This window comes from Amblyraja radiata, chromosome 2 (genome assembly GCF_010909765.2).
Source record: "Amblyraja radiata isolate CabotCenter1 chromosome 2, sAmbRad1.1.pri, whole genome shotgun sequence".
NCBI classification, from domain to species: domain Eukaryota; kingdom Metazoa; phylum Chordata; class Chondrichthyes; order Rajiformes; family Rajidae; genus Amblyraja; species Amblyraja radiata.
In genome coordinates, this window is record NC_045957.1 from 122,487,189 (window position 1) to 122,513,203 (window position 26,015).

Consider the following 26,015-nt stretch of genomic DNA (forward strand, 5'->3'; position numbering starts at 1 on the left):
ACCTCCTGTTTATTCTCAGACTGTGGCCCCTGGTTCTGGACTCGCCCAACATTGGGAACATTTTTCCTGCATCTAGCTTGACCAGTCCTTTTATAATTTTATATGTATCTATAAGATACCCCCTCATCCTTCTAAACTCCAGCGAATACAAGCCTAGTCTTTTCAATCTTTCCTCATATGACAGTCCCGCCATCCCAGGGATCAATCTCGTGAACCTACGCTGCACTGCCTCAATCACAAGGATGCCCTTCCTCAAATTAGGGCCGGAGCCCAGTGGTCCGATCCCGGCTACGGGTGCTGTCTGTACGGAGTTTGCACGTCCTCCCCGTGACTTATGTGGGTTTTCTCCGAAATCTTCGGTTTCCTCCCACACTCCAAAGACGTGTAGGTGAGTAGGTTAATTGGCTTGGTAAATGTAAAAATTGTCCCTAGCGTGTGTAGATAGTGTTAATGTGCGGGGATCGCTGGTCGGTGTGGACTCGGTGGGCTGAAGGGACTGTCTCCCCACTGTATCTCTAAACTAAACGAAGCTATCCTGAGTTACTACTCTATCTACCTCATTGGAGAACCTTGAACAATCTTTGACTGGACCTCACTGGCTTTTTCGTGCAATCAATGTTATTCCCTTTATCATGTATCTGTACCCTGTGGACGGATCAATTGTAATCATATATTGTCTTTCCGCTGACTGGTTAGCATGCAACAAAAGCTTTTCACTGTACCTCGGCACACGTGACAATAAACTGAACTCGCGCACTGGAGTACCTTCACGGGTCAGGTGGCAGCTGCAGCGGTTTTGTGATATTTCAGGTCAGGACCCTTCTCCAGACTGAAGATGGATCCTGAGACAAAACGTTACCTATCCATGTTTTCCAGAGATGCTGCCTGACCCGCTGAGTTACTCCAGCACCCTGTGAAACGTCACCTATCCATGTTCTCCACAGATGCTGCCTGACCCGCGGAGTTACTCCAGCACTCTGTGAAAGGTCACCTATCCATGTTCTCCACAGATGCTGCCTGACCCGCTGAGTTACTCCAGCACTCTGTGAAAGGTCACCTATCCATGTTCTCCACAGATGCTGCCTGACCCGCTGAGTTACTCCAGCACTCTGTGAAAGGTCACCTATCCATGTTCTCCACAGATGCTGCCTGACCCGCTGAGTTACTCCAGCACTCTGTGAAACGTCACCTATCCATGTTCTCCACAGATACCGAGCTACTCCACTGAGCAGTGTGTGTGTGTGTGTGTGCGGTTCCTCGTCTCTACTCTAACTCTGCCGTTCTCTCAACCTAGGTGAGGATAACTTTGACCAAGTTTCTACCCGGCGTGTTCATGGATGCTATGCGGGACAATCCTGAGGCATCGGTCCATATATTTGAGGGGACGCATGAAAATCCGGAGCTGATCTGGAATGACATCTCCAGGGAGAGAGTGGCTACGACCGTTCGGGAAATGATGCTCGAGTGCGTAAGCTAACGGTGACATTGCATTTCTACAACTATCAAACTATCCTTTTTCCTGTTGCTCTTCCGTTCTAGGTTTTACAGTGCAAACTGTGCAATTCTCTGCCATAGTGGGCATTGGAGGCCAAGTCACCGGATGTACTCAAGAGAGAGTTAAGGGCCTGTGCCACTTGGCGATTTTTTTTCGGCGACTGCTGGCGTCATTGACTGATGTATCAGGATCACCGAAAGATTTTGAACATTTGAAAATCCAGCGGCAACAAAAAAAATGTTGCGACACTTGAGGAGACGCCGCGCGTCAATACGTCGTTACACCGTTATAAGAATGCAGGGTGACTTGGACAGGTTGGGGGAGTGGGCAGATGCATGGCAGATGACGTTTAATGCGGATAAATGTGAGGTTATCCACTTTGGTAGCAAAAACAGGAAGGCAGATTACTATCTAAATGGCGTCAGGTTGGGAAATGGGGAAGTGCAACGGGATCTGGGGGTCCTTGTACATCAGTCTATGAAAGTAAGCATGCAGGTACAGCAGGCAGTGAAGAAAGCGAATGGCATGTTGGCCTTTATAACAAGAGGAATCGAATATAGGAGCAAAGAGGTCCTTCTGCAGTTGTACAGAGCCCTAGTGAGACCACACCTGGAGTATTGTGTGCAATTTTGATCCCCTAATTTGAGGAAGGACATTTTTGCTATTGAGGCAGTGCAGCGTAGATTTACAAGGTTAATTCCCGGGATGGCGGGAACTGTCATATGCTGAGAGAATGGAGCAGCTGGGCTTGTATACTCTGGAATTTAGAAGGATGAGAGGGTATCTCATTGAAACATATAAGATTGTTAAGGGTTTGGACATGCTAGCGGCAGGAAACATGTTCCCGATGTTGGGGGAGTCCAGAACCAGGGTCCACAGTTTAAGAATAAGGAGTAAGCCATTTAGAACGGAGATGAGGAAACACTTTTTCTCACAGAGAGTGGTGAGTCTGTGGAATTCTCTGCCTCATAGGGCGGTGGAGGCCGGTTCTCTGGATGCTTTCAAGAGAGAGCTAAATAGGGCTCTTTAAAATAGCGGAGTCAGGGGATATGGGGAGAAGGCAGGAACGGGGTACTGATTGGGGATGATCAGCCATGATCATATTGAATGGCGGTGCTGGCTTGAAGGGCCGAATGGCCTACTCCTGCACCTATTGTCTATTGCCGCGACCTGATACGTCATTCAATGATGCCGGCAGTCGCCGAAAAAATCGCCAAGTGGGTCAGGGTCTTTAGATATAGCTCTTAGGGCTAACGGAATCAAGGGATATGGGGAGAAAGCAGGAACGAGGTACTGGTTTTGGATGATCAGCCATGATCATGTCGAATGGCGGTCGGTGCTGGCTCGATGGGTCGAATGGTTCATTCCTGCACCCATTTTCTATGTTTCAAAACATCCAGCTTGTATTGAGCAACAATGAGACTAAACAGGCAATGACACTAAAGTGGATGGATTCAAGGAGAGATAGCTGAATGGATCGAAAATTGGCTTCATGGAAAGAAGCAGAGGGTGATGGTGGAAGGTTGCTTCTCGGACTGGAGGTCTGTGACTAGTGGTGTGACTCAGTTCGGTGCTAGGTCCGCTGCTGTTTGTCTTCTACATCAATGATTTGAATGCGAACATACAGGGTAAGTTTAGCAAGTTTGCAGATTGCACACGGAAGTGTAACCTGCAAATCTCCGCTCTCTCCTCTCTCCGCTGTTTAACTAGAGCACAGAGAGGCAAGACTTTCCTTGGAAAGACATCGAGGCCAGTACCAGCGGAACATAGCTGGCTGGAGGGAGGCTTACTTGAGATGGGTAAAACCATGAGCGGCCCAGACACAGGACCTATTATTCTCAGTTGAGTGTCCCAAAAACAAAGGTTGTAGTTTTAAAGTAATCGGTGGGAGGTTTAGAGGGCAAACAGGAAAATGGCATCAGCTGCCTAAAGGGGAGGGAGTGGTAAAAACCCTTAATCCACCAAGAATAAAGGGGTCGGCCATTTAGAACCGAGATGAGGAAAATCTTTTTCACACAGAGAGTTGTGAATTTATGGAATTCTTTGCCTCAGAAGGCAGTGGAGGCCGATTCACTGGATGCATTCAAAAGAGAGTTAGATTGCGCTCTTAGGAGTAGCGGAGTCAGGGGATATAGGGAGAAGGCAGGAACGGGGTACTGATTGGGGATGATCAGCCATGATCACGTTGAATGGCAATGCTGGCTGGAAGGGCCGAATGGCCTACTCCTGCACCTAATGTCTATGTATCTATGAAGTGGGATGGAGATGATTTACAAGGATGTTGCCAGGGCTATAGGGTCTGAGCTACAGGGAGAAGTTGAATAGGCTGGGACTCGGGAGGATGAGGCCTGATCTTATTGAGGTGTACAAAATCACGAGCGGAATATATCGGGCAGATGCGCAGCATCCCTTTCCCAGAGTAGGTGAATCGAGGACCAGAGGACATGGGTTTAAGGTGAAGGGGAAAAGATTGAATAGGAATCTGAGGGGTAACTTTTTCACACAAAGGGTGGTGAGTGTGTGGAACGAGCTGCCAGAGGAGATAGTTGAGGCAGGGACTATCCCAATGTTTAAGAAACATTTGGACAGGTACATGGATAGAAACATAGAAAATAGGTGCAGGAGTAGGCCATTCAGCCCTTCGAGCCTGCACCGCCATTCAATATGATTATGGCTGATCATCCAACTCAGTATCCTGTACCTGCCTTCTCTCCATACCCCCTGATCCCTTTAGCCACAAGGGCCACATCTAACTCCCATTAAATATAGCCAATGAACTGGCCTCAACTACCTTCTGGGACAGAGAATTCCAGAGATTCACCACTCTCTGTGTGAAAAATGTTTTTCTCATCTCGGTCCTAAAACATTTCCCCCTTATCCTTAAACTGTGACCCCTTGTTCTGGACTTCCCCAACATCGGGAACAGTCTTCCTGCATCTAGCCTGTCCAACCCCTTAAGAATTTTGTAAGTTTCTATAAGATCCCCCCTCAATCTTCTAAATTCTAACGAGTACAAGCCGAGTCTATCCAGTCTTTCTTCATATGAAAGTCCTGACATCCCAGGATAGGATAGGTTTAAAGGGATATGGACCAAATGCAGGCAGGTGGGACTAGTGCAGATGGGACATGTTGGACGGTGTGGGCAAGTTGGGCCAAAGGGCCTGTTTCCACACTGTATCACTCTATTGCACTTAACTCAATTGACATAAGTCCAATGAATGCAAATACCTTATGAAATTTTACAATTTAATCCCATTCCCTGCTAAACTTGTGGTAAATCGACGCTTCCAATGCTAGTCAACCATTTTGGTGATATGGTGCATAGAATTTGAATCGTGCTCTTGGCAGGGTTTTGTGTTCCACTCCTCCATTTGAAGCCTTTGATTAGTTTTCATATCTGGTCTTAAGTCATGGGAGAAGAATTAGATCATTCGGCCCATCAAGTCTACTCCACCATTCAATCATGGCTGATCTATCTCTCCCTCTCAACCTCTTTCTCCTGCCTTCTCCCCATAACCCCTGACACCCGTACTAATCAAGACCCTATCAATCTCCTCTTTAAAAACACTCAATGACTTGGCCTCCACAGCCTTCTGTGGCAATGAATTCCACAGATTCACCACCCTCTGATTAAAGAAATTCCTCCTCATCTCCTTTCTAAAGGTGCGTCCTTTAATTCTGAGGCTGTGACCTCTGGTCCTAGACTCTCCCACTGGTGGAAACATCCTCTCCACATCCACTCTATCCAGGCCTTTCACTATTCGGTAAAGTCTCAATGAGGTCCCCCCTCATTCTTCTAAACTCCAGTGAGTACAATCCCAGTGCCGTCAAATGCTCATCATAGATTAACCCACTCATTCCTGGGATCGTTCTCATAAACCTCCTCTGGACCCTCTCTAGAGCCGGCACATCCTTCCTCAGATATGGGGCCCAAAACTGCTCGTAATACTCCAAACGCGGCCTGACCAGCGCCTTATAGAGCCTCAGCATTGCATCCCTGTTTTTATATTCTAGAACCCTTGAGGGACCTATTGTCTATTGAAATAAATGTTAATATTGCATTGGCCTTCCTTGCAATCGATTCAACTTGCAAATTAGCATTTTGGGAATGCTGCACCAACACTCCCAAGTCCCTTTGCACCTCTGATTTCTGAATTCTCTCCCCATTTAGAAAATAGTCCACGCCTTTATTCCTACTACCAAAATGCCTGACCGCACACTTTGCCACACCGTAACTTGCTACACTATGGGTATACAAGAACCGATGAACAAGCCTTTTCCAACACTTGAAAGCTAACTGGTCCTTGCGCCTGCTCTCGGATGTTGCGTCCTCCATCAGTGAATATTTATCTGTTCTTGAGCTCATCCTATCCAAGATCACATGATACTGACCATGCCAGTAGCTTCATTTACAACATTCCTTTTGACTGAGACGTAAATCAGGGGAGCAGGCCCTTCGGCCCACGGAGTCCATGCCGACCCGTTCACGCTAATTCCATGTTATCCCATTTTCTCATCAACTCCTTGCACTCGAGGAACAATTTTGAGGCCAGTAAACTTGCAACTCCGCACGTCTTTGGGATGTGGGAGGAAACCGGAGCACCCGGAGGAAACCCACGAGGTCACGGGGAGAACGTGCAAACAGAAGACTGTGGAGGCCAAGTCAATGGATATTTTTAAGACAGATTCTTGATCAGTACGAGTGTTACGGGTTGAGAACCTTCTTTCTCTCCAGAGATGCTGCCTGTCCCGCTCAGACTATCCTTGATCGGACTTTGCTGGCTTTACCTTGCACTAAACGTTAATCCCTTCTCCTATCTGTACACTGTAAACGGCTGGATTGTAATCATGTATTGTCTTTCCGCTGACTGGTTAGCACGCAACGAAACTTTTCATTGTACCTCGGTACACGTGACAATAAATAGACTGAACAAACTTTTATATTCCCTTGTATTTAAATCGTCTTACAGACAAATCTTGCATTGATGATGTTAAATGCTGACATGTAATTATAAGGCCGTAAGTGATAGGAGTAGAATTAGACCATTCGGCCCATCTTGCCAAATGACATCCACAGCTCTTGCGTTCTGTCCTTGATTTCCCTCAATCTGTCTGTTGTGTTTACTCAAAATGAAAACCTTGTCATTCTTTCCCTCTATGCAAACTTCGACTGTGTTTCAACATATCCTATTCTTCTGCTCATGTTGATAGGAGTAGAATTAGGACATTCGACCCATCACGTCTACTAAGCCATTCAATCATGGCTGATCTATCTCTCCCTCCTAACCCCATTCTCCTGCCTTCTCCCCATAACCTCTGACACCCGTACTAATCAATAATCTATCTCTCTCTACCTTAAAAATATCCAATGACGACCTCCACAACCTTCTGTGGCAAATAATTCCACAGATTCGCCACCCTCTGGCTAAATAAATCTCCTTCATCTCCTTCCTGAAAGAACATCCTTTAATTCTGAGGCTATGAGCTCCAGTCCTAGACACTCCCACTAGTGGAAACATCCTCTCCACATCCACTCTATCCAGGCCTTTCACTATTCTGTAAGTTTCAATGAGGTCCCACGTGTCCCCCCACCTCCCGTCTTTCTTGTAAACTCCGAGTACAGGCCCAGTGCCGTCAAACGCTCATCATATGTTAACCCACTCATCCCTGGGATCATTCTTGTAAACCTCCTCTGGAACCTCTCCAGAGCCAGCACATCCTTCCTCAGATATGGGGCCCAAAATTGCTCAAGATATCCCACGTGAGGCCTTACCAGCGTCTTCTAGAGGCTCTATCAGTTATTTGGTAGACTTGCTTCTCAGCACTCTTCATAGGCACAGAATTGATGGCATCACATAAAAGTCAAAGTGAATTTTATTCGTGACATGCACCCGAAGGTGCAGTGAAATGAATTTGCCAGCAGCGATACACTTAAAAAGAGAACACACAATACACAATAAGATTTAACACAAACATCCACCACAACATTCTTCACTTCCCACCCGAAACGTCGCCTATTTCCTTCGCTTCATAGATGCTGCCTCACTCGCTGAGTTTCTCCCGTATTTTTGTCTACCTTCCATTTTCCAGCATCTGCAATTCCTTCTTAAGCAAGGGTTGGAATTAGCTGGGGTTACTGAAACTGTGTCAAGAATTGGAAGAATTCTATTCCTATCAGCGGACGGCAGAAATTCAGCAGGATTGGATTGTCGGTGCAGCCTAATGAAATGGATTTTTTTTAACTTCATTACAGGCACTTCAAGCATCAATGTGACAACCCAGATGTAAACTGGAAGGTAAGGAGCGATTCCGGGTTCGATCCTGACTACGGGCGCTATCTGTACGGAGTTTGCACATTCTCCCCATGACAATAGGTGCAGGAGTAGGCCATTTGCCCCTTCGAGCCAGCACCGCCATCAATGTGATCATGGCTGATCATCCCCAATCAGTACCCCGTTCCTGCCTTCTCCCCATATCCCCCTGACACCGCTATTTTTAAGAGCCCTATCTAGCTCTCTCTTGAAAGCATCCAGAGACCCGGCCTCCACTGCCCTCTGAGGCAGAGAATTCCACAGACTCACCACTCTCTGTGAGAAAAAGTGTTTCCTCGTCTCCGTTCTAAATGGCTTACTCCTTAATCTTAAACTGTGGCCCCTGGTTCTGGACTCCCCCCCAACATCGGGAACATGTTTCCTGCCTCTAGCGTGTCCAAGCCCTTAACAATCTTATATGTTTCAATGAGATACCCTCTCATCCTTCTAAACTCCAGAGTGCACAAGCCCAGCTGCTCCATTCTCTCAGCATATGACAGTCCCGCCATCCCGGGAATTAACCTTGTAAACCAACTGCTACAGCCGCAGTCACTCAAGGCGTTCCCCAAGGCTCCGTACTCGGCCCCCTCCTCTTCATCATCTACATCCTCCCCCTTGGTCAGATACTCCACCACTTCAACCTGGACTTCCACTGTTACGCCGATGACACCCAGATCTACCTCGGCACCAAATCCCCCCACAAACCCCCCCTCTCCCATATCAACTCCTGTTTGTCAGCTATAAAAACCTGGATGCAACATAACTTCCTCAAACTCAACAGCGATAAGACAGAATTCCTCCTCATAGGCTCCAAAGCCACACTCAGCAAAATCAATAACCCCACTCTCACCATCGACGGCACCACTGTCCCCCCATCTCCCAAGGCCCGCAACCTTGGCGTGATCTTTGATTCCACCCTCTCCCTTGAGCCTCACATCCGCCATGTCATTAAAACCTCCTTCTTTCATCTCCGCAACATCGCCAAACTCAGGCCCTCTCTCACACCTCCCGCTGCTGAAAGACTCATCCATGCCTTCATCTCCTCCCGACTGGACTATTGCAACTCACTTCTCCTTGGCATCAGCTCCACCTACATCAACCGACTCCAACTGGTCCAGAACGCAGCCGCCCGACTCATCACCCACACCAAATCCTGGCATCACATCACTCCAGTCCTCAAACAACTTCACTGGCTTCCCATCTTCCACCGGATCACCTACAAAATCCTTATCCTCACCTACAAAGCCCTCCACCATCTGGCCCCCCCATATCTCACTGACCTCTCCCCCTACCAACCCTCACGGTCCCTCAGATCCACATCAGCCGGTCTCCTCTCCATCCACGTCCAACCTCCGCAGTTTTGGGGACAGAGCCTTCTCCAGGGCAGCTCCCAGGCTCTGGAACTCCCTCCCCCAACTGATCCGCAATTCCGTGTCCCTCACCATCTTCCAGTCCCGCCTCAAGACCCATCTCTTCACCTCTGCCTATCCTTAGCCCCACGTCCCCGTCCCTTTTCATCTGTGCATTAATTGCCTCATATTGTGTTTTGTATTGAATTCTGTCTTTACTTTGTGTACTAGTCATGTCTCTACTATTTATTTCATTCCCCTTACATGTTTTTCCTCTACCTGCTAAATTTTTTTAAGGTGTCCTTGAGACTCTTGAAAGGCGCCCATAAATAAAATGTATTATTATTATTATTACGCTGCACTCCCTCAATAGCAAGACCTGCGTGGGATTTCTCCGGGTGCTGCGGTTTCCTCCCACACTCGCAGGTTTGGCGGTTTAATTGGCTTTGGTAAAAGTTGTAAATTGTCCCTAGTGTGTGTAGGATAGTGCTAGTGTGCGGCGATCTCTGGTCGGCGCGGACTCGGAGGGCCGGAGGGCCTGTTTCCACGCTGTATCTCTAAACTAAACTAAACGATCCTGTAACTTCATTACCTGGTGGGAGTTGTCATCACAAATGGGACAGTGATTGTGTTACTGAGCTCAGTTTATAAGCGATAGCAGCAGTATTTGGCAATCGGGGCCCATCAAGTCTGCTACGCCGTTCAATCATGGCTGATCTATCTCTCCCATTCTCCTGCCTTCACCCCATAACCCCTGACCACCCCAGTAACTCGGTGCTCTGGCCTGATACTCCAGGTACATGGGGGTCCAATCCCACCGTGATCCTGCAAACTTCATCTTCAGCTGGTCATCGAGGGACGAGGTAAATATCTAGGCTGCCGGAGTAGCTAGTTGATGAGGAAATCGTTATCAAAACATGCGGGGGACACAATTTCTTGGTGGCCGCTCGCGCGCACACACACACATGCAAGGCTTCGGCCGTGGGCCCTGTGGACGGTAACATCGGGAGCTGACCTGGTTGGTGACCGACTCCGAACTCCAGCAACAGCAGCTTCGTCTGCCCCGAATCTTGGGGCTTGAAACGGCCCGTTCGCGGGGGCCTTTCATCGGCCGGCGGGGGCTTCAACACCGGGAGGCTCGATCGCCTCGATGCAGCAGTTTGATTTTAAGCCGCGCCGGGCGCTGAAAGGCCCCGCGAACGGGACCATTCAGCCCTTAGAAAGCGTCTGATACAGTACGGATTACAAAACATGGGGGGGATTGTACCCCCACCTCTCAAAAGAGGGGGGGGGCGGAGTGGAGGGGGGGCGACGTGTCCCCCCTCCCCCCCCACCCCCCCCAGGATTTCCTCCCCTGGATGAAGGCACTATAACAACTTGTGAAAGACACTTGGCCAAGAACCTGGATCGGAAAGGTTTAGTGGAATTTGGGCCAAATGCAGAAAAATGGGACTGGCTTAGAATGGACACCTTGGTCAGCGTGGATGTGTTGGGCCGAAGGGCCTGTTTCCGTGCTGTGGGAAAAGTGCTGGAGAAACTCAGCGGGTGCAGCAGCATCTCAGGAGCGAAGGAAATAGGCAACGTTTCGGGCCGAAACCCTTCTTCAGACTGAAGAATCAGTCTGAAGAAAGGTTTCGGCCCGAAACGTTGCCTATTTCCTTCGCTCCTTTTGTATACTATCCATCCATGTTCCTGCCTAAGTGCTTCTTCAACGTTGTTAATGTTAATACGCTAGTGATGTTCTTGCTTAACGACTACTGCTTCCCGTGCTGTTCCAGCTGCCCGAGGACTTCACCGTTGTCCACGGCGAAGCTAGAGATGAATTGTCCGTTGGAGGAGTCTTCCTGAGGATTTTTATTGCGCAGCCAGGTTGGGTTCTACGAAAGCCCAGGGAGTTCCTTGTCGCATTGCTGGAGAAATTAACGGAACTTCTGGAAGCAAGTAATCCTAACGTAAGTCCAATGGGATTTGTGCGGCTCTAGTGGGGCTTTGAGCGGGTCTGAATGAATGACTGGATGGATGAATGGATACTTTATTGTCACAGTGACAAGTCACAGTGACATTCTTTGCTTGCCTACCCATGGTATGTAAATAGTCGCTACATAGAGGGCGCAGGCAACGTTACAAAGCACCCCTGGGCCAGTTCCTCCTTTAGGGCCTGTCCTACTTGGGCGACCTAATCCGCGAGTTCTGGCGAGTTTGCCATCGACTCATACTCGCAGCATGGTCGACACAAGGTCGTAGGAGTTCCTCGTAACTCTCCTTCATGCTCGAGGGTGGTCTCCGCGTACTCAGGGCCGCAGCTAGGCCGCGGCGGTTTTTCAACATGTTAATAAATGCCCGCGAGTAAAAAAAAGGTCGCCATGGAAAAAAATTGATACTTTTATTACTCGTAGGTTTAGTCGTAGTAGGTCGGCATGTTAGTCGTAGGTAATCAAGGGTAGTCGTAGATAGCCTTCATCATAGTGGAGGGGAGATTGAAGGAGGTCGTCTTCACTCTCCACTAATCGGTGTCCAATTTTCCCGTAGCTAGTTGTAGCTAGCCGAAGCTGGTCTTCAACATAGTCAAAGGAGGTGGAAGGAGGTCTTCAACATAGTCGAAGGAAGTCTTCAACGTGCCATTTTTTCGAACTCTTCTAAACTCGCCAATTAGGTCGCCCAAGTGGGATAGCCCCTTTTGTTTCCCCTCCGCCCTACAGTTCCCCATTGTTCCTCCCCTCCCCCACCCCTCACGCCGGTTCCCCCACGCTCCATCCCCCGGCAGCGGCGTCCCCACTAACACGTGGTCCATCGGTCGGCGCCATCATCATCATCATCATCATCATCACCGACCTCTCCGCTATCGCCGCCGGGTCCTCTCCGGACGCCACGGTGGCACCGACCTCGGCCCCAGCCGCGGGACTCATCTGCTTTTCCACAGCCTTGAAGGGAGGCATCTGCCGGGGTTTGGGTGGTCGGTCTGGGGTCGGGCGAATGGATACAAAATGCTGGAGTAACTCAAGCGGGTCAGGCAGCATCTCTGGAGAAAAGGAATATGTGACGTTCGGGTCGAGGCCCTTCTTCAGACTGAGAGTCGGGGGAGAGGGAAACGAGAGATATAGACGATGATGTAGAGAGAGATATAGAAGAAATGAATGAAAGAGATTCAAAGAAGTAACGATGATGAAGGAAACAGGCCATTGTTAGCTGTGGGCTGGGTGAAAACCAGTCACAGACAATGAGACTCAACAAGACAACTTTCAAGCTGGTACGACTTGGGTGGGTGAGGAGCAGAGAGAGAGGGAAGGGGATGCAAGGGTTCTTGAAGTTACTTGAAGTATACCGCTGGGTGGGCGGGCCGGGAGGGTTTTGATAGACAGAGTGCTGGAGTAACTCAGCGGGTCAGGCAGCATCTCTGGACAAAAGCAATGTGCCGTTTCGGGTCGAGAACGTTCTTCACACAGCGACTCGGGAAGGGGAAGTCAATATTCATTCCGCTGGGTGGGTTGTGTGTGGTAAATTGAAGGCAACATTTAAGCCGGGAATGATTGTAATGGGTTGTTTTGTCCTCACAGGGTGAAACGTTAGAGCTGGTGACCACGGCCTCCGTCTGCCTGTTCCACTCGCAGCCCCAGTTGGCAGACCAAGTGCCGCCCCTGGGGCACCTTCCCAAAGTCATTACCGCTCTGAACCACCAGAATAACGCCATCCCCAAGTCTTCAATCCGCCTCATTCACGCGCTCTCCGACAACGAGGTAAAGCCTTATTTGATTCCGCTGTCAAGTAGCCGTTTTTGATTTCCACACGTGGATGGAGCAGAAATAGGCCACTATAGTCAAACTCTGTATCCATTATCTGTTCACTGTGGGCGGCTCGATTGTAATCATATATCGTCTTTCTGTAGTCTTAACTGGTTAGAACACAACAAAAGCTTTTCACTGCACTGCAGGGCGGCACGGTGGCGCAGCGGTAGAGTTGCTGCCTCACAGCGCCGGAGACCCGGGTTCAATCCTGACTACGGGTGCTCTCTGTACGGAGTTTGTACGTTCTCCCCGTGACCGCATAGGTTTCCTCCTACGTCCTAAGGCGGGCAGGATTGTAGGTTAATTGGCTTCGGCAAAATCGCCCCTAGTGTGCAGGATAGAACTAGAGTGCTGGTGATTAGTGGCCAGCATGGACTTGTTGGGCTGAAGGGCCGGCATCCACGCTGTATATCTATGTATCTGTATCTCTCTGTACCATGTCAGTGGTTATGGGGAGAAAGCAGGAGAATGGGGTTAAGAGGGAGAGATAGATCAGCCAAAATTAAACAGCAGAGTAGACTGGATAGGCTAAAGTGTGGAGTCATGCATTGTGGTCGTAGGAATAAAGGCGTAGACTATTATCGAAATGGGGATAGAATGGCATAATCTGATAATGCTGATGATAGATATAAGTTCATACTACTCGCCACCATACAGGCTTCACCCCGCGACATGTCGCCTGTATGGTCGTGAATAGTCGCCCAAAGAGTCGTGCCTTTTTCTGGTCGCCGCTGGATTTTTAACATGTTGAAAATTTTCGGCCACCTGGTGCGACTATGACGGGTGCTGGCAAGTCGCCGAAATAAATCACGTAAGTGGTACAGGCCCTTTAATGGCATAATTCTGCTCCTATAGCATGAATGTATGAACTTATATCTATCATCAGCATTATCAGATTATGGTCGTACAATTAAATGTGTGTAAACAAAAATAAATGGCAATTAACAACTTAGTAAAACTGTATAAATTTGTACGTCATAGGAGCAGAATTATGCCATTCTATCCCCATTTCGATAATAGTCTACGCCTTTATTCCTACGACCACAATGCATGACTCCACACTTTGCTACACTATATTCCATCTGCCACTTCTCTGCCCACTCTCCCAACCTGTCCAAGTCCTTCTGCAGAGTCCCCCCTGCTTTCTCTACACTACCTGCCCCTCCACCTATTTTCGTATCATTCGCAAACTTGGCCACAATGTCTTCAGTCCCCTCGTCCAAATCCGTGACTATAACGCTTGTATTCGCGTATTGTCTTTCCGCTGAGTGGTTATAGCCCTGTCCCACGGTACGAGTTCATTCCAAGAGCTCTCCTGAGTTTTAAAAAAATCAAACTCGTGGTAAGCACGGAGAATGAACGTAGCGGGTACGTCGGAGCTCGGGACGTCTCTTAGTGCTAACGGCAGGTACTCGGGAGTACTCGCTAACGGCAGGTAAGCACGGCAAGACTCATGAAGATTTTTCAACATGATGAAAAATGTCCACGAGAGCCCCGAGTACCGACGAGCGGCCATTACCGTAAATCTCCAAGTTCGAATCAGGGCAAACTCAGGAGAGCTCTTGGAATGAACTCGTACCGTGGGACAGGGCTTTTCACTGCAGGCACCAAGAGATTTTCACTGTACCTCGGTACACGTGACAATAAACTGTATACGTTGTCTGAGTGTTGACTGAGTGAGGTTGTTTGTCAGTGTGACGAGACTGCCTTCTTGTTTAAGTTGTGTGTGCGAGCCATGGCGGCAATGGAGACCATCGGGCCACTGATGAACGGGATGAAGATTCGATCGGACATGATCGGCCTCGCCTCGGAGTCTCTCAACCGCATGTTTCAGAAGGAGCAGACTGACCTGGTGGCTCAGGTGGGTATCCCTCCCTGCTGATGATAGCATTTAGGGGGCGGCATGGTGGCGCAGCGGGTAGAGCTGCTGCCTCACAGTGCCAGGGACCCGGGTTCCATCCTGTCTGTACGGAGTTCGTACGTTCTCCCCGTGATAGCGTGGGTTTTTCACGTACAGTTTGTTATGTCCAGTTAGCGAAGTAGCATTTAAACGTACGGGGTTTAAGAATAAGGAGTAAGCCATTTAGAACGGAGACGAGGAAACACTTTTTCTCACAGAGAGTGGTGAGTCTGTGGAATTCTCTGCGTCAGAGGGCGGTGGAGGCAGGTTCTCTGGATGCTTTCAAGAGAGAGCTAGATAGGGCTCTTAAACATAGGCGATATGGGGAGAAGGCAGGAACGGGGTACTGATTGGGGATGATCAGCCATGATCACAATGAATGGCGGTGCTGGCTCGAAGGGATGAATGGCCTACTCCTGCGTCTATTGTCTATTGGGTCCACCACTGATTTTCTGGCAACTGTTGGTCCGACCCCTCCTATAACGTGGACAAATCTCCCCCCCCCCCCCCTCACAGGTGAGGCGGCTGATCTCAATCTCATCGGGATTTCCGAGGCCGATCAACGGGTGGAATTTGGCCCCCCGTGTCCGGGGCTCTGGAATTCCGGCCCGGCCGGAGCCAGCAGATCCGTTTCCACGGCCGAGTTTGCCGGCCGGCATATTGGCCCCCCTCAAGTCCATCAGAAAGTATAATCCAGAAAAAGCTCTGGAACCAAGGGTGCCGGCAGCTTTATAAGTCCATGTGTTTAAAATGTTTATGTATGATGTAAACAAGGGCGGCCATGGTGGCGCAGCAGTGGAGCTGCTGCCTTGCAGCCAATGCAGCGCCGGAGACCCGGGTTCGATCCTGACTACGGGTACTGTCTGTACCTAGTTTGTACGTTCTCCCCGTGACGTGCGTGGGTTTTCTCCGAGATCTTCGGTTTCCTCCCACACTCCAAAGACGTGCAGGTTTGTAGGTTAATTGGCTTGGTGTATGTGTAAAAATTGTCCCAAGTGCGTGCAGGATGATGTTAATCCAGGAAGGTTAATTCCTGCAGGAAGGTTAATTCCCGGGATGGCAGGACAGTCATATGCTGAGAGAATGGAGCAGCTGGGCTTGTACTCTGGAGTTTAGAAGGATGAGAGGATATCTCATTGAAACGTATAAGATTGTTAAGGGTTTGGACACGCTAGAGGCAGGAAACATGTTCCTGATGTTGGGGGAGTCCAGAACTAGGGGCCGCAGTTTAAGAATAAGGAGTAAGCCATTTAGAATGGAGACGAGGAAACACTTTTTCTCAGAGAGTTGTGTGTCTGTGGAATTCTCTGCCTCAGAGGGCGGTGGAGGCCGGTTCTCTGGATACTTTCAAGAGAAAGCTAGATAGGGCTCTTAAAAATAGCGGAGTCAGGGTATATGAGGAGAAGGCAGGAACGGGATTACTGATTGGGGATGATCAGCCATGATCACAGTGAATGGCGGTGCTGGCGCAAAGGGCCGAATTGCCTACTCCTGCACCTATTGTCTATTGTCTATAATGTGCGGGGATCACTGGTGTGGACCCGGTGGGCCGAAGTGCCTGTTTCTGCTCTGTATCTCCAAACTAAACTCTCTCTCTCTCTCTCTTGCTCCATGTGGGAATGGTCAACCCAGCTCACCCCAGGTTTAACCTGTTCAGTGCCATCCTCGATTATACTCGCGTCATGACCAATAATGAGAAACAAAACCTGGCAGTGAACAGGTTAAAAGACTCGTGGAAATGGTGAACGCGATTCTTTGGTGAATGGGCCTGGGAAATTTGAACCGTTTCCTCTTTTTTTCCCCCCAAGGGTCTGAAGATGGAGTTGGTGCCATATCTGCTGCAGCTGTTGGAAGGAGTAGGACTCGAGAAGGTAGAAAACCCAGCCGCCACGAAGGCCCAGATAGTCAATGCACTGAAATCAATGACTCGCAGCCTGCAGCACGGTGAACAGGTAGGCTGTGCTCATTCTCTACGTTTCTCACTGTGACATGCATAATCATGAAAGGCCTGGATAGAGTGGATGTGGGGAGGATGTTTCCACTGTTGGGAGCGTCTCGGACTAGAGGTCCCAGCCAAAGACCCAATAGCAAGCAAGATAGATCACTCGACGATAAAGATGTAGTGCGGTCATGGGCAGATTCATGGGTAATTTTAGGCCCCATTTCCGTAACCGGCTTCCGTCTCCGCACCAAAGATCCCATAGCGGAGCAAAGATAACTAGTGCGGAGACGGAAGCCGGTTTACGGAAACATTCTCATAAAAATAAAAGTTATTTGGGAAAAATCTTCTCATTTTCAGAATTGTAATTTAACAACACAAACTGTTCCCCCCGCAGGTTGGGTGAGTGGGCAGATGCATGGCAGATGCAGTTTAATGTGGATAAATGTGAGGTTATCCACTTTGGTGGCAAAAACAGGAAGACAGATTATTATCTAAATGGTGTCAAGTTGGGAAATGGGGGAAGTACAACGGGATCTGGGGGTCCTTGTTCATCAGTCAATGAAAGTAAGCATGCAGGTACAGCAGGCAGTGAAGAAAGCGAATGGCATGTTGGCCTTTACAACAAGAGTAGTTGAGTATAGGAGCAAAGAGATCCGTCTGAAGTTGTACAGGGCCCTAGTGAGATCACACCTGGAGTATTGTGTGCAGTTTTGGTCCCCTAATTTGAGGAAGGACATAATAGCGGAGTCAGGGGATATGGAGAGAAGGCAGGAACGGAGTACTGATTGGGGATGATCAGCCATGATCACATTGAATGGCGGTGGTGGCTCGAAGGGCCGAATGGCCTACTTCTGCACCTATTGTCTATTGTCTATCTCTCCCTCCTAACCTCATTCTCCTGCCTTATCTACTGTAGATAGGCACATGGATATGGAGGGATATGGACCACGTGCAGGCAGAGGAGATTAGTTTAACTTGGCATCATGTTTGGCACAGACATTATGGGCCGAAGGGCCTGTTCCTGGGCTTTAGGCTTTAGAGACCCAGTGCAAAAATAGCTCATAGCAACCAGCGGTCACGCCATACACTAATACTATCCTACACACCAGGGACAATTTACAATTTTTCCCAAAGCCAATTAACGTACAAACCCGCAAGTCTTGCTATTGTGGAAGTGCAGTGTAGGTTCACCAGGTTAATTCCCGGGAAGGCGGGACTGATATATGAGGAAAGAATGGAGCAGCTGGGCTTGTGTTCACTGGAATTTAGAAGGATGAGAGGGTATCTCATTGAAACATATAAGATTTTTATGGTTTTGGACACAATAGAGGCAGGAAACATGTTCCCGATGTTGTGGTAATCCAGAACCAGGGATCACAGTTTAAGAATAAGGGGTAGGCCATTTAAGACTGAGACGAGGAAACACTTTTTCACACAGAGAGTTGTGAATCTGTGGAATTCTCTGCCACAGAAGGCAGTGGAGGCCGGTTCACTGGATGTTTTCAAGAGAGAGTGGCTCAAGGTATATGGGGAGAAAGCAGGAACGGGGTACTGATTTAGGATGATCAGCTATGATCATATCGAACGGCCGAAGGGCCGAACAGCCTACTCCTGCACCTCTTTTCTCTGTTTGCTTGGGACTTGGGAGGAAACCGGAGCACACGGAGAAAACCCACGTGGTCACAGGGAAAACATACAAACTCTGTACAGGCAGCACCCTTGGTCAGGATGGACCCCGGGCCTCTGGCGCTGTGAGGCAGCAACTCCACCGCTGCACCACTGTACTAAGCAGCAGTCTACATGGTTTAGGTTGGTTAAAATGTTCCCATTCCTTTGAATACATACATTTCTGACATTGCCTTTGACATTTTCACTATTTTCTAAGGAAGGTAAACATTTGCAGCCTGTCTCGGTTTGGACAACTCGCATTGTTTACATACACAGTCATCTGGAGAATTGGTCACAATCGAATTTGATTCATAGAGTGATACAGTGTGGAAACAGGCCCCTCAGCCCAACTTGCCCACACCGACCAACATGTCCCATCTACACTAGTCCTACCTGCCTGCGCTTGGTCCATATCCCTCCAAACCTGTCCTAGGCAGGCACGGGTTATTGATAGGGTATCGAGAAGGCAGGCACGGGTTATTGATAGGGGACGATCAGCCATGATCACAATGAATGGTGGTGCTGGCTCGAAAGGCCGAATGGCCTACCCCTGCACCTATTTTCTATGTTTCTATGTTTCTATCCATGTACCTGTCCAAATGTTTTCTCAACGTTGGGATAGTCCCAGCCTCAACAACCTCCTCTGGCAGCCCGTTCCATACATCCATGATAAAGTTACCCCTTAGATTTCTATTAAATCTTCCTCCCCCTCCCCCCTCTCCTTAGACCTAGTCTCTCTGGTCCTCAATTCCCCTACTCTGGGCAAGAGACTCTGTGCGTCTGCCCAATCTATTCCTCTCCTGATTTTTTACATGTCTATAAGACTCCCCCTCCTCATCCTCCTCACTATTTAAACATAATTTTTCTTCAGGTAAATGAAATCCTGAGTCGTTCATCTGTGTGGAGTGCCTTTAAAGATCAGAAGCATGATCTATTCATTTCTGAGTCGCAAACGTCAGGATATCTTACAGGTGAGTAATATCTCATCAGGGGGTGATAACTGTGTGAGATGTAACTTCAAACCCAGCTACTGACGGCAGATAAACACAGAGTGCTGGAGTAACTCAGCGGGTCAGGCAGCATCTCTGGTGAACATGGATAGGTGACGTTTCACAGAGTGCTGGAGTAACTCAGCGGGTCAGGCAGCATCTCTGGGACATGGATAGGTTCACGAGTGCTGGAGTAATCGCGGGTCAGGGCAGGCATCTCTGGAGAACATGACTCTCAGTCTGAAGAAGGGTCTCGACCCGAAACGTCACCCATTCCTTTTGTCCAGAGATGCTGCCTGTAACTGCTGAGTGACTCCAGCCTTTTGTGTCTCACATTTACACTGTTTATTCTATTGCTACTAAAACTCTTGAGTTGTTAAAGATTACAGTAACTCGAAATAACCTGTGCTTTGCTGCTTAATTTTCCTGCCTGCAAGAAGAGCGTGATGCTTGTCTCTCTGCTTGCTCCTGTCACTTTCTGTCTATCTCTTTCTCTCCCCTAGGTGCCTCACCTTCCCTCCTTACTGGCACTAGTCCTCTCCACCTGAGAAGTGGGCTTTAGGGCTGCTTTGACAGGCTCAATGTTCAATTCTTAACTGTGCAGCAAGGTAGATACCATCTTCCTCATGCTTGTTTTGGTCTTTGCTCATGCAGTTTTGGTCTCCTAATCTGAGGAAAGACATTCTTGCCATAGAGGGAGCACAGAGAAGGTTCACCAGACTGATTCCTGGGATGGCAGGACTTTCATATGAAGAAAGACTGGATAGACTCGGCTTGTACTCGCTAGAATTTAGAAGACTGAGGGGAGATAGAAACATAGAAACATAGATCTTATAGAAACGTACAAAATTCTTAAGGGGTTGGACAGGCTAGATGCAGGAAGATTGTTCCCGATGTTGGGGAAGTCCAGAACAAGGGGTCACAGTTTAAGGATAAGGGGGAAGTCTTTTAGGACCGAGATGAGAAAAACATTTTTATCATTCTTTAATATCAGTGTATTTATGTGCGTTTAAAAACTCCCGATAAAAATGCCTTGGTAACCCCAGCAGTCACAGAATATTTTATAATGTTCAATTATTCTTTGTTATTACATGTACTGAGGTACATTGAAGGTCTCTTTTTGCAGTAAATTATCTCAGTAAATGATTTCAGTAAATGATAAAATGATTTTCATTGGCTATATTTAAGAGGGAGTTAGATGTGGCCCTTGTGGCTAAAGGGATCAGGGGGTATGGAGAGAAGGCAGGTACAGGATACTGATTTGGATGATCAGCCATGATCATATTGAATGGTGGTACAGGCTCGAAGGGCCGAATGGCCTACTCCTGCATCTGTTTTCTATGTTTCTATGTGTCCGAGGTGCTTTGTATAAAGAAATACATGTGCAGGCAGCCAAACCTTGTAGCAAACGCAGCAGACATTTTGTGGGTATTCACTTCATCCCGGCCCGCCTCTGAAGTATTTTTAACCGAAAAACGTTGTTGCACAAATTGTTTGTACTTGTCCGAGACCCCCCCCCCCCAAACTCGTATTAACAATTTCCAAATATAATCCATGTCTAGACTTCCCGGATGGGAGGTTTTTCTTAGAGCAGAGGGTACAGCTTTAAGCTGAGAGGGGCACAGTTGAAGGGAGTTGTGTGGGCCCAGTATATTTTTTTAAGGTGGGTGGGTGGTGGGCGCCTGGAACGCGCTGCCAGGGGTGGTGGCGGAGTTAGATACGATAGTGGCGTTTAGAAGGCGCCTGGGTTTGCACGTGCAGGGATATGGATCGCGTGCCCGCGGATCAGTGTTGGTCTGCGCATCATGTGCAGCACTGACGCTGTGGGCCGAAGGGCCTCAGCCTGAGCTGTCCTGTTCCATATATACCCTTCTCCAGATCACATGAGGTGCTTGTACAGTCGGCCCAAAATCGCAGCAAATCCAAACTTTTTTTGCGTGGATTCACTGCGTTACTGCCTTCTGCGGCAGAGGGGCTAGATAGGCCTCAGTGAGTGGCATTTTGGGATTGATAATTTGGATGTAGAGTGAAAAGACCTCGGATCCAAAGGTCCCGCAATGGCGGGGAAATGAAAAGGAACATGTAATCGCTTAAAAAGGGCGGAATCAGGGAATATGGGGAAAAGGCAGGAACGGGGCACTGATTGTGGATGATCAGCCATGATCACATTGAATGGTGGTGCTGGCTCGAAGGGCCGAATGGCCTAGACTTGCACCTATTGTCTATTGTGGCACTAAAGAGACTTCTCGATGGGCACTTGGACATGCAGGGAATGGAGGGATATGGATCACACACACAGGCAGAGGAGATCAGCATAACTAGGATAACTCATACACAGCACAAACATTGGGAGCCATTCTTTGCAGCGCTGTACGGTTGTATGTGTGTTTTGTAAGTGAAGTGGTGTCGGGGATTATGGGGAGAAGGCAGGAGAATGGGGTTAGGAGGGAGAGATAGATCAGCCATGTTTGAATGGCGGATTAGACTTGATGGGCCGAATGGCCTAATTCTGCCACCTATCATATACCTAACATACCACCCAACATATAAGATTGTTAAGGGCTTGGACATACTAGAGGCAGGAAACATGTTCCCGATGTTGGGGGAGTCCAGAACCAGGGGCCACAGTTTGAGAATAAGGAGTAGGCCATTTAGAACGGCCTAATTCTGCCACCTATCGCTTACGACCTTGTATTGGAGGCTAAGCCGATGGATATTTTTAAGGTGGAGATTGACAGAAAGTTAGATAGAGCTCTTATGGTTAGCTCTCTTTGGTTAGTACAGGTGTCGGGGGGGTTATGGGACGAAGGCGGGAGAATGGGGATTGAGAGGGAAAGACAGGTTGGAAACTGAAGAACAACATTTTCACACAGAGGGTGGTGGGTGTATGGAACCCCTGGCCAGAGGATGGTAGACACAAAATGCTGGAGCAACTCAACGGGCGAGGCAGCATCTATGGAGAAAAGGAATTGGCGACGTTTTGGGTCGAGACCCGAAACGTCACCAATTCCTTCCCTCCATAGATGTTGCCTTGCCCGCTGAGTTTCTCCAGCAATTTGTGTCTTACATAGAAACATAGAAAATAGGTGCAGGAGGAGGCCATTTGGTCCTTCGAGCCACAACCACCATTCATTGTGATCATGGCTGATCGTCCCCAATCAATAACCCGTGCCTGCCTTTTCCCCATATCCCTTGACTCCACCAGCCCCGAGATCTCTATCTAACTCTCTCTTAAATCCATCCAGTGATTTGGCCTCCACTGCCCTCTGTGGCAGGGAATTCCACAAATTCACAACTCTCTGGGTGAAATTTTTTTTTTTTCTCACCTCTTAAATGGCCTCCCCTTTATTCTAAGATTACCTTCGATTTTACCAGCATCTGCATTTCTGTCTTATAGCCCTGTCCCAAGGTACGAGTTCATTCAAAGAGCTCTCCCGAGTTTGCCCAGATTCGAGATTTACGGTAATGGCCACTCGTCGGTACTCGGGACTCTCGTGGACATTTTTCAACATGTTAAAAAATCTTCACGAGTCTTCCCGTGCTTACCTGCCGTTAGCGAATCTTCCCGAGTACCTGCCGTTAGCGTTACGAGCCGCTAAGAGACGTCCCAGAGCTCCGACGTACCCGCTATGTTCATTCTCCGTGCTTACCACGAGTTTGATTTTTTTTAAACTCGGGAGAACTCTTGGAATGAACTCGTACCGTGGGACAGGGCATTTAAACAATACCGTAAGACACTTGGATAGGTACATGGACAGGAAGGATTTTAGGGAGATGTGGGCCAAGCACAGGCAGGATTGAATGAGCCGAATGGCCTTGTCCTGCACCTACGGCTTACGAACATGAACCATGTTGCTTCTATCCAGGTCCTGGGATTGCTGGCTATCTTACTTCGGGAACAATGTCGGCGGTCATTCCGAGCGGACCTCCACCCGTGGACAGTGAAGGGGTCGATGTGGGCCGATAAGAGAGTAGGCCAACATTCCTCGCCTTGAAGATGACGTACATCAGTCACAGTTGTGAACCATCCTCCGGAGTAAAGTGTTGTACACAACTACAAAAGAAGTTGATTCTTGTTGCATTCAGAATGTAATCTTGCATTTTATTTGTAAAGGTGGTAAATTTTATACAACCGATCAACATGTTCCATTCAAAATGGCATTGTTCACGAATGGAAAGTTTCGAGATTTTTTCAAGTACCCAAATCTTTACTTTTTGCACTTAATATATCGGACTGTGAGTCTAAATACTGGATCGTTTTTGTTTAATTTTACAGTTTTTAGTTTTCAGTTTGTGGGGAGAACAGGAGTTAATATCTCTGCAGCTGGCCAACTATCTGCCTGCTACTTTAAAAAAAAAACGTGACAGTAAGATTTTTTTTGTTTTGGTTTGAGAAACAACTTTGGCGTAGAATAAACTGATTTCTGATTAGGCCATGGACCACGATTCCTCCACCGGCTGATCTTTAATGAGCCTGCCCGATTGAAAACCTTGTAAAACATTTGTATAACTGTTTCCAGTTTCTGAGGGGTGCCTCGGAAAATAAAGTATTAACTTGAACATTCATATAAATACCTACTGTAATTGTGACCTGTGCTATACAATACCAATGTGTAAACTTTCTATATTTGAATGTACATTAGTAAATTGGTCATTGTACATAAAATTTTAAGAATAAAGTGCAAAGGGAATTAGCATTCATGGCTGTATAATGTTCTGACAATGTGCAGTTATCTGATTTTATAGACAATAGGTGTAGGAGTAGGCCATTCAGCCCTTCGAGCCAGCACCGCCATTCACTGTGATCATGGCTGCTCAACCCCAATCAGTACCTCGTTCCTGCCTTCTCCCCATATCCCCTGACTCCGCTATCTTTAAGAGCCCTATCTAGCTCTCCCTTGAAAGCATCCAGAGAACCCGCCTCCACCACCCTTTGAGGCAGAGAATTCCACAGACTCAGCACTCTCTGTGGGAAAAAAAGTGTTTCCTCGTCTCCGTTCTAAATGGCTTACTCCTTATTCTTAAACTGTGGCCCCTGGTTCTGGACTTCCCCAACATCCCTTCATTCCCTTAGCCCATAGAGCAAAATTTAACTCTCTCTTGAAAACATCCAGTGAATCGGCCTCCACCGCCTTCTGTGGCAGAGAATTCCATAGATTCACAACTCTCTGGGTGAAGACGTTTTTCCTCATCTCAGTCCTAAATGGCTTACCCCTTATTCTTCAACTGTGACCCCCTGGTTCTGGACTCCCCCAACATCAGGAACATGTTTCCTGCCTCTAGCCTGTCCAATCCCTTAAGAATGTTATATGTTTCTGTAAGATTACCTCTCATCGTTCTAAATTCCAGTGAATACCAGCCCAGTCGACCCATTCTTTGCCCCGGCGGAAGGAGAGGGAGAGACGGCCGGGGTTGGGGAAGGGAAGAGCCGGGGCTGAGAGAGAGCTGGCCCGGGGATGAAGCAGATGATTCATTGCCCCCCCCCCCCCCCCCGCCACCACCGACATCAGTTTGAAGAAGAATCTCGGCCCGAAACGTCGCCTACTCCTTTTCTCCATAGATGCTGACTCACCCGCTGAATTTCTCCAGCATTTTTTGTCCAACTACATGAAACATGTAATTAAAGTGACGAGTGGAAAGGATTGGGGATGGGGCGGGGAGTCAAGGGGCTGTCCCACTTGGGCGACCTAATCCGCGAGTTAAGAAGAGTCTTAAGAAGAGTCTTCGACCTTCAAGCTCGAGGGCACTCGCCTGGAAAACCTCGAGCTGGATCGACCGTCAACGTTGAAACCGCGAGCTGGATCGACCGACACACACGCGCGCACACACACACACACACACACACACAAACACATCGTAAAGGCGGGGGCCAGGGAAAGCGGGGGAGCGCTGGCTGAAATTCACACCCGCAATGAAGAGGAAGGTAAAAGATGGCTGCACAGTAACGGTAAGTCCTTTAGAGAGCGCGGGGGGTGGGGGTGGGAGGAGAAGGGGTGGGGGGAGAAGGGGTGGGGGGAGAAGGGGTGGGGGGAGAAGGGGTGGAGACACTTAAGAAGTTTAGTAAAGTTTAGCGGACATTTGACCTACCGGTCGGTTTTCCTTGGTCTTGAAAACTCTAATAAGCCGATCAAAATGCCCAGTCAGCGAAGGAGATTGCCTACGGCTGCCCTCGACTGCCTGTAACTAAATAGCGACCCCACTCCACTGTACTACGAGTTAAAAAGAACCATGCCGGCCAAATTTTACTCGCAGAAATTTTTTCAAAATGCTGAAAAATTACCGCGACCTAGCTGAGGCCGCGAGTATTCGGGAACTTTCCTCGAGCATGAAGGAGAGTTCCAGTGACCTCATAGGACCTCGTGTCGACCATCCTGCGAGTTTGAGTCGAGGGCAAACTCTTCTAAACTCGTAGCTTAGGTCGCCCAAGTGGGACAGCCCCTTCAGTCTACCCCACAACAGAAGAGGGAGGAGTTGGACATTTTGAGCCACAGGGAAGAAGGCAGAGATAGATAGATTATTGATCAGTGCGGGTGTCAGGGGTTATGGGGAGATGGCAGGAGAATGGGGTTAGGAGGGAGA

The 26,015-nt window shown here is 48.4% G+C and overlaps 1 protein-coding gene across 5 annotated transcripts in view; it reads left to right on the forward strand.

Annotated features, from left to right (window-relative positions):
• Positions 1-24,137, forward strand: part of dnajc13 (DnaJ heat shock protein family (Hsp40) member C13) — a 211,203-nt gene extending 187,066 nt beyond the window's left edge. For 2 of the 5 annotated variants that reach the window (XM_033014726.1, XM_033014734.1), the window contains exons 50-57: positions 1,295-1,464; positions 7,749-7,791; positions 10,934-11,107; positions 12,710-12,889; positions 14,658-14,798; positions 16,646-16,789; positions 19,319-19,418; positions 23,303-24,137. In XM_033014726.1, the coding sequence (XP_032870617.1) occupies positions 1,295-1,464; positions 7,749-7,791; positions 10,934-11,107; positions 12,710-12,889; positions 14,658-14,798; positions 16,646-16,789; positions 19,319-19,418; positions 23,303-23,403 (1,053 nt within the window). In that variant the 3' untranslated portion in view covers positions 23,404-24,137. Of the gene's footprint in view, positions 1-1,294; positions 1,480-7,748; positions 7,792-10,933; positions 11,108-12,709; positions 12,890-14,657; positions 14,799-16,645; positions 16,790-19,318; positions 19,419-19,939; positions 20,045-23,302 lie in introns of those variants that run through there. The other 3 variants (XM_033014750.1, XM_033014744.1, XM_033014760.1) reach the window with 3 other exon arrangements.
• The last annotated feature ends 1,878 nt before the right edge of the window (positions 24,138-26,015 follow it).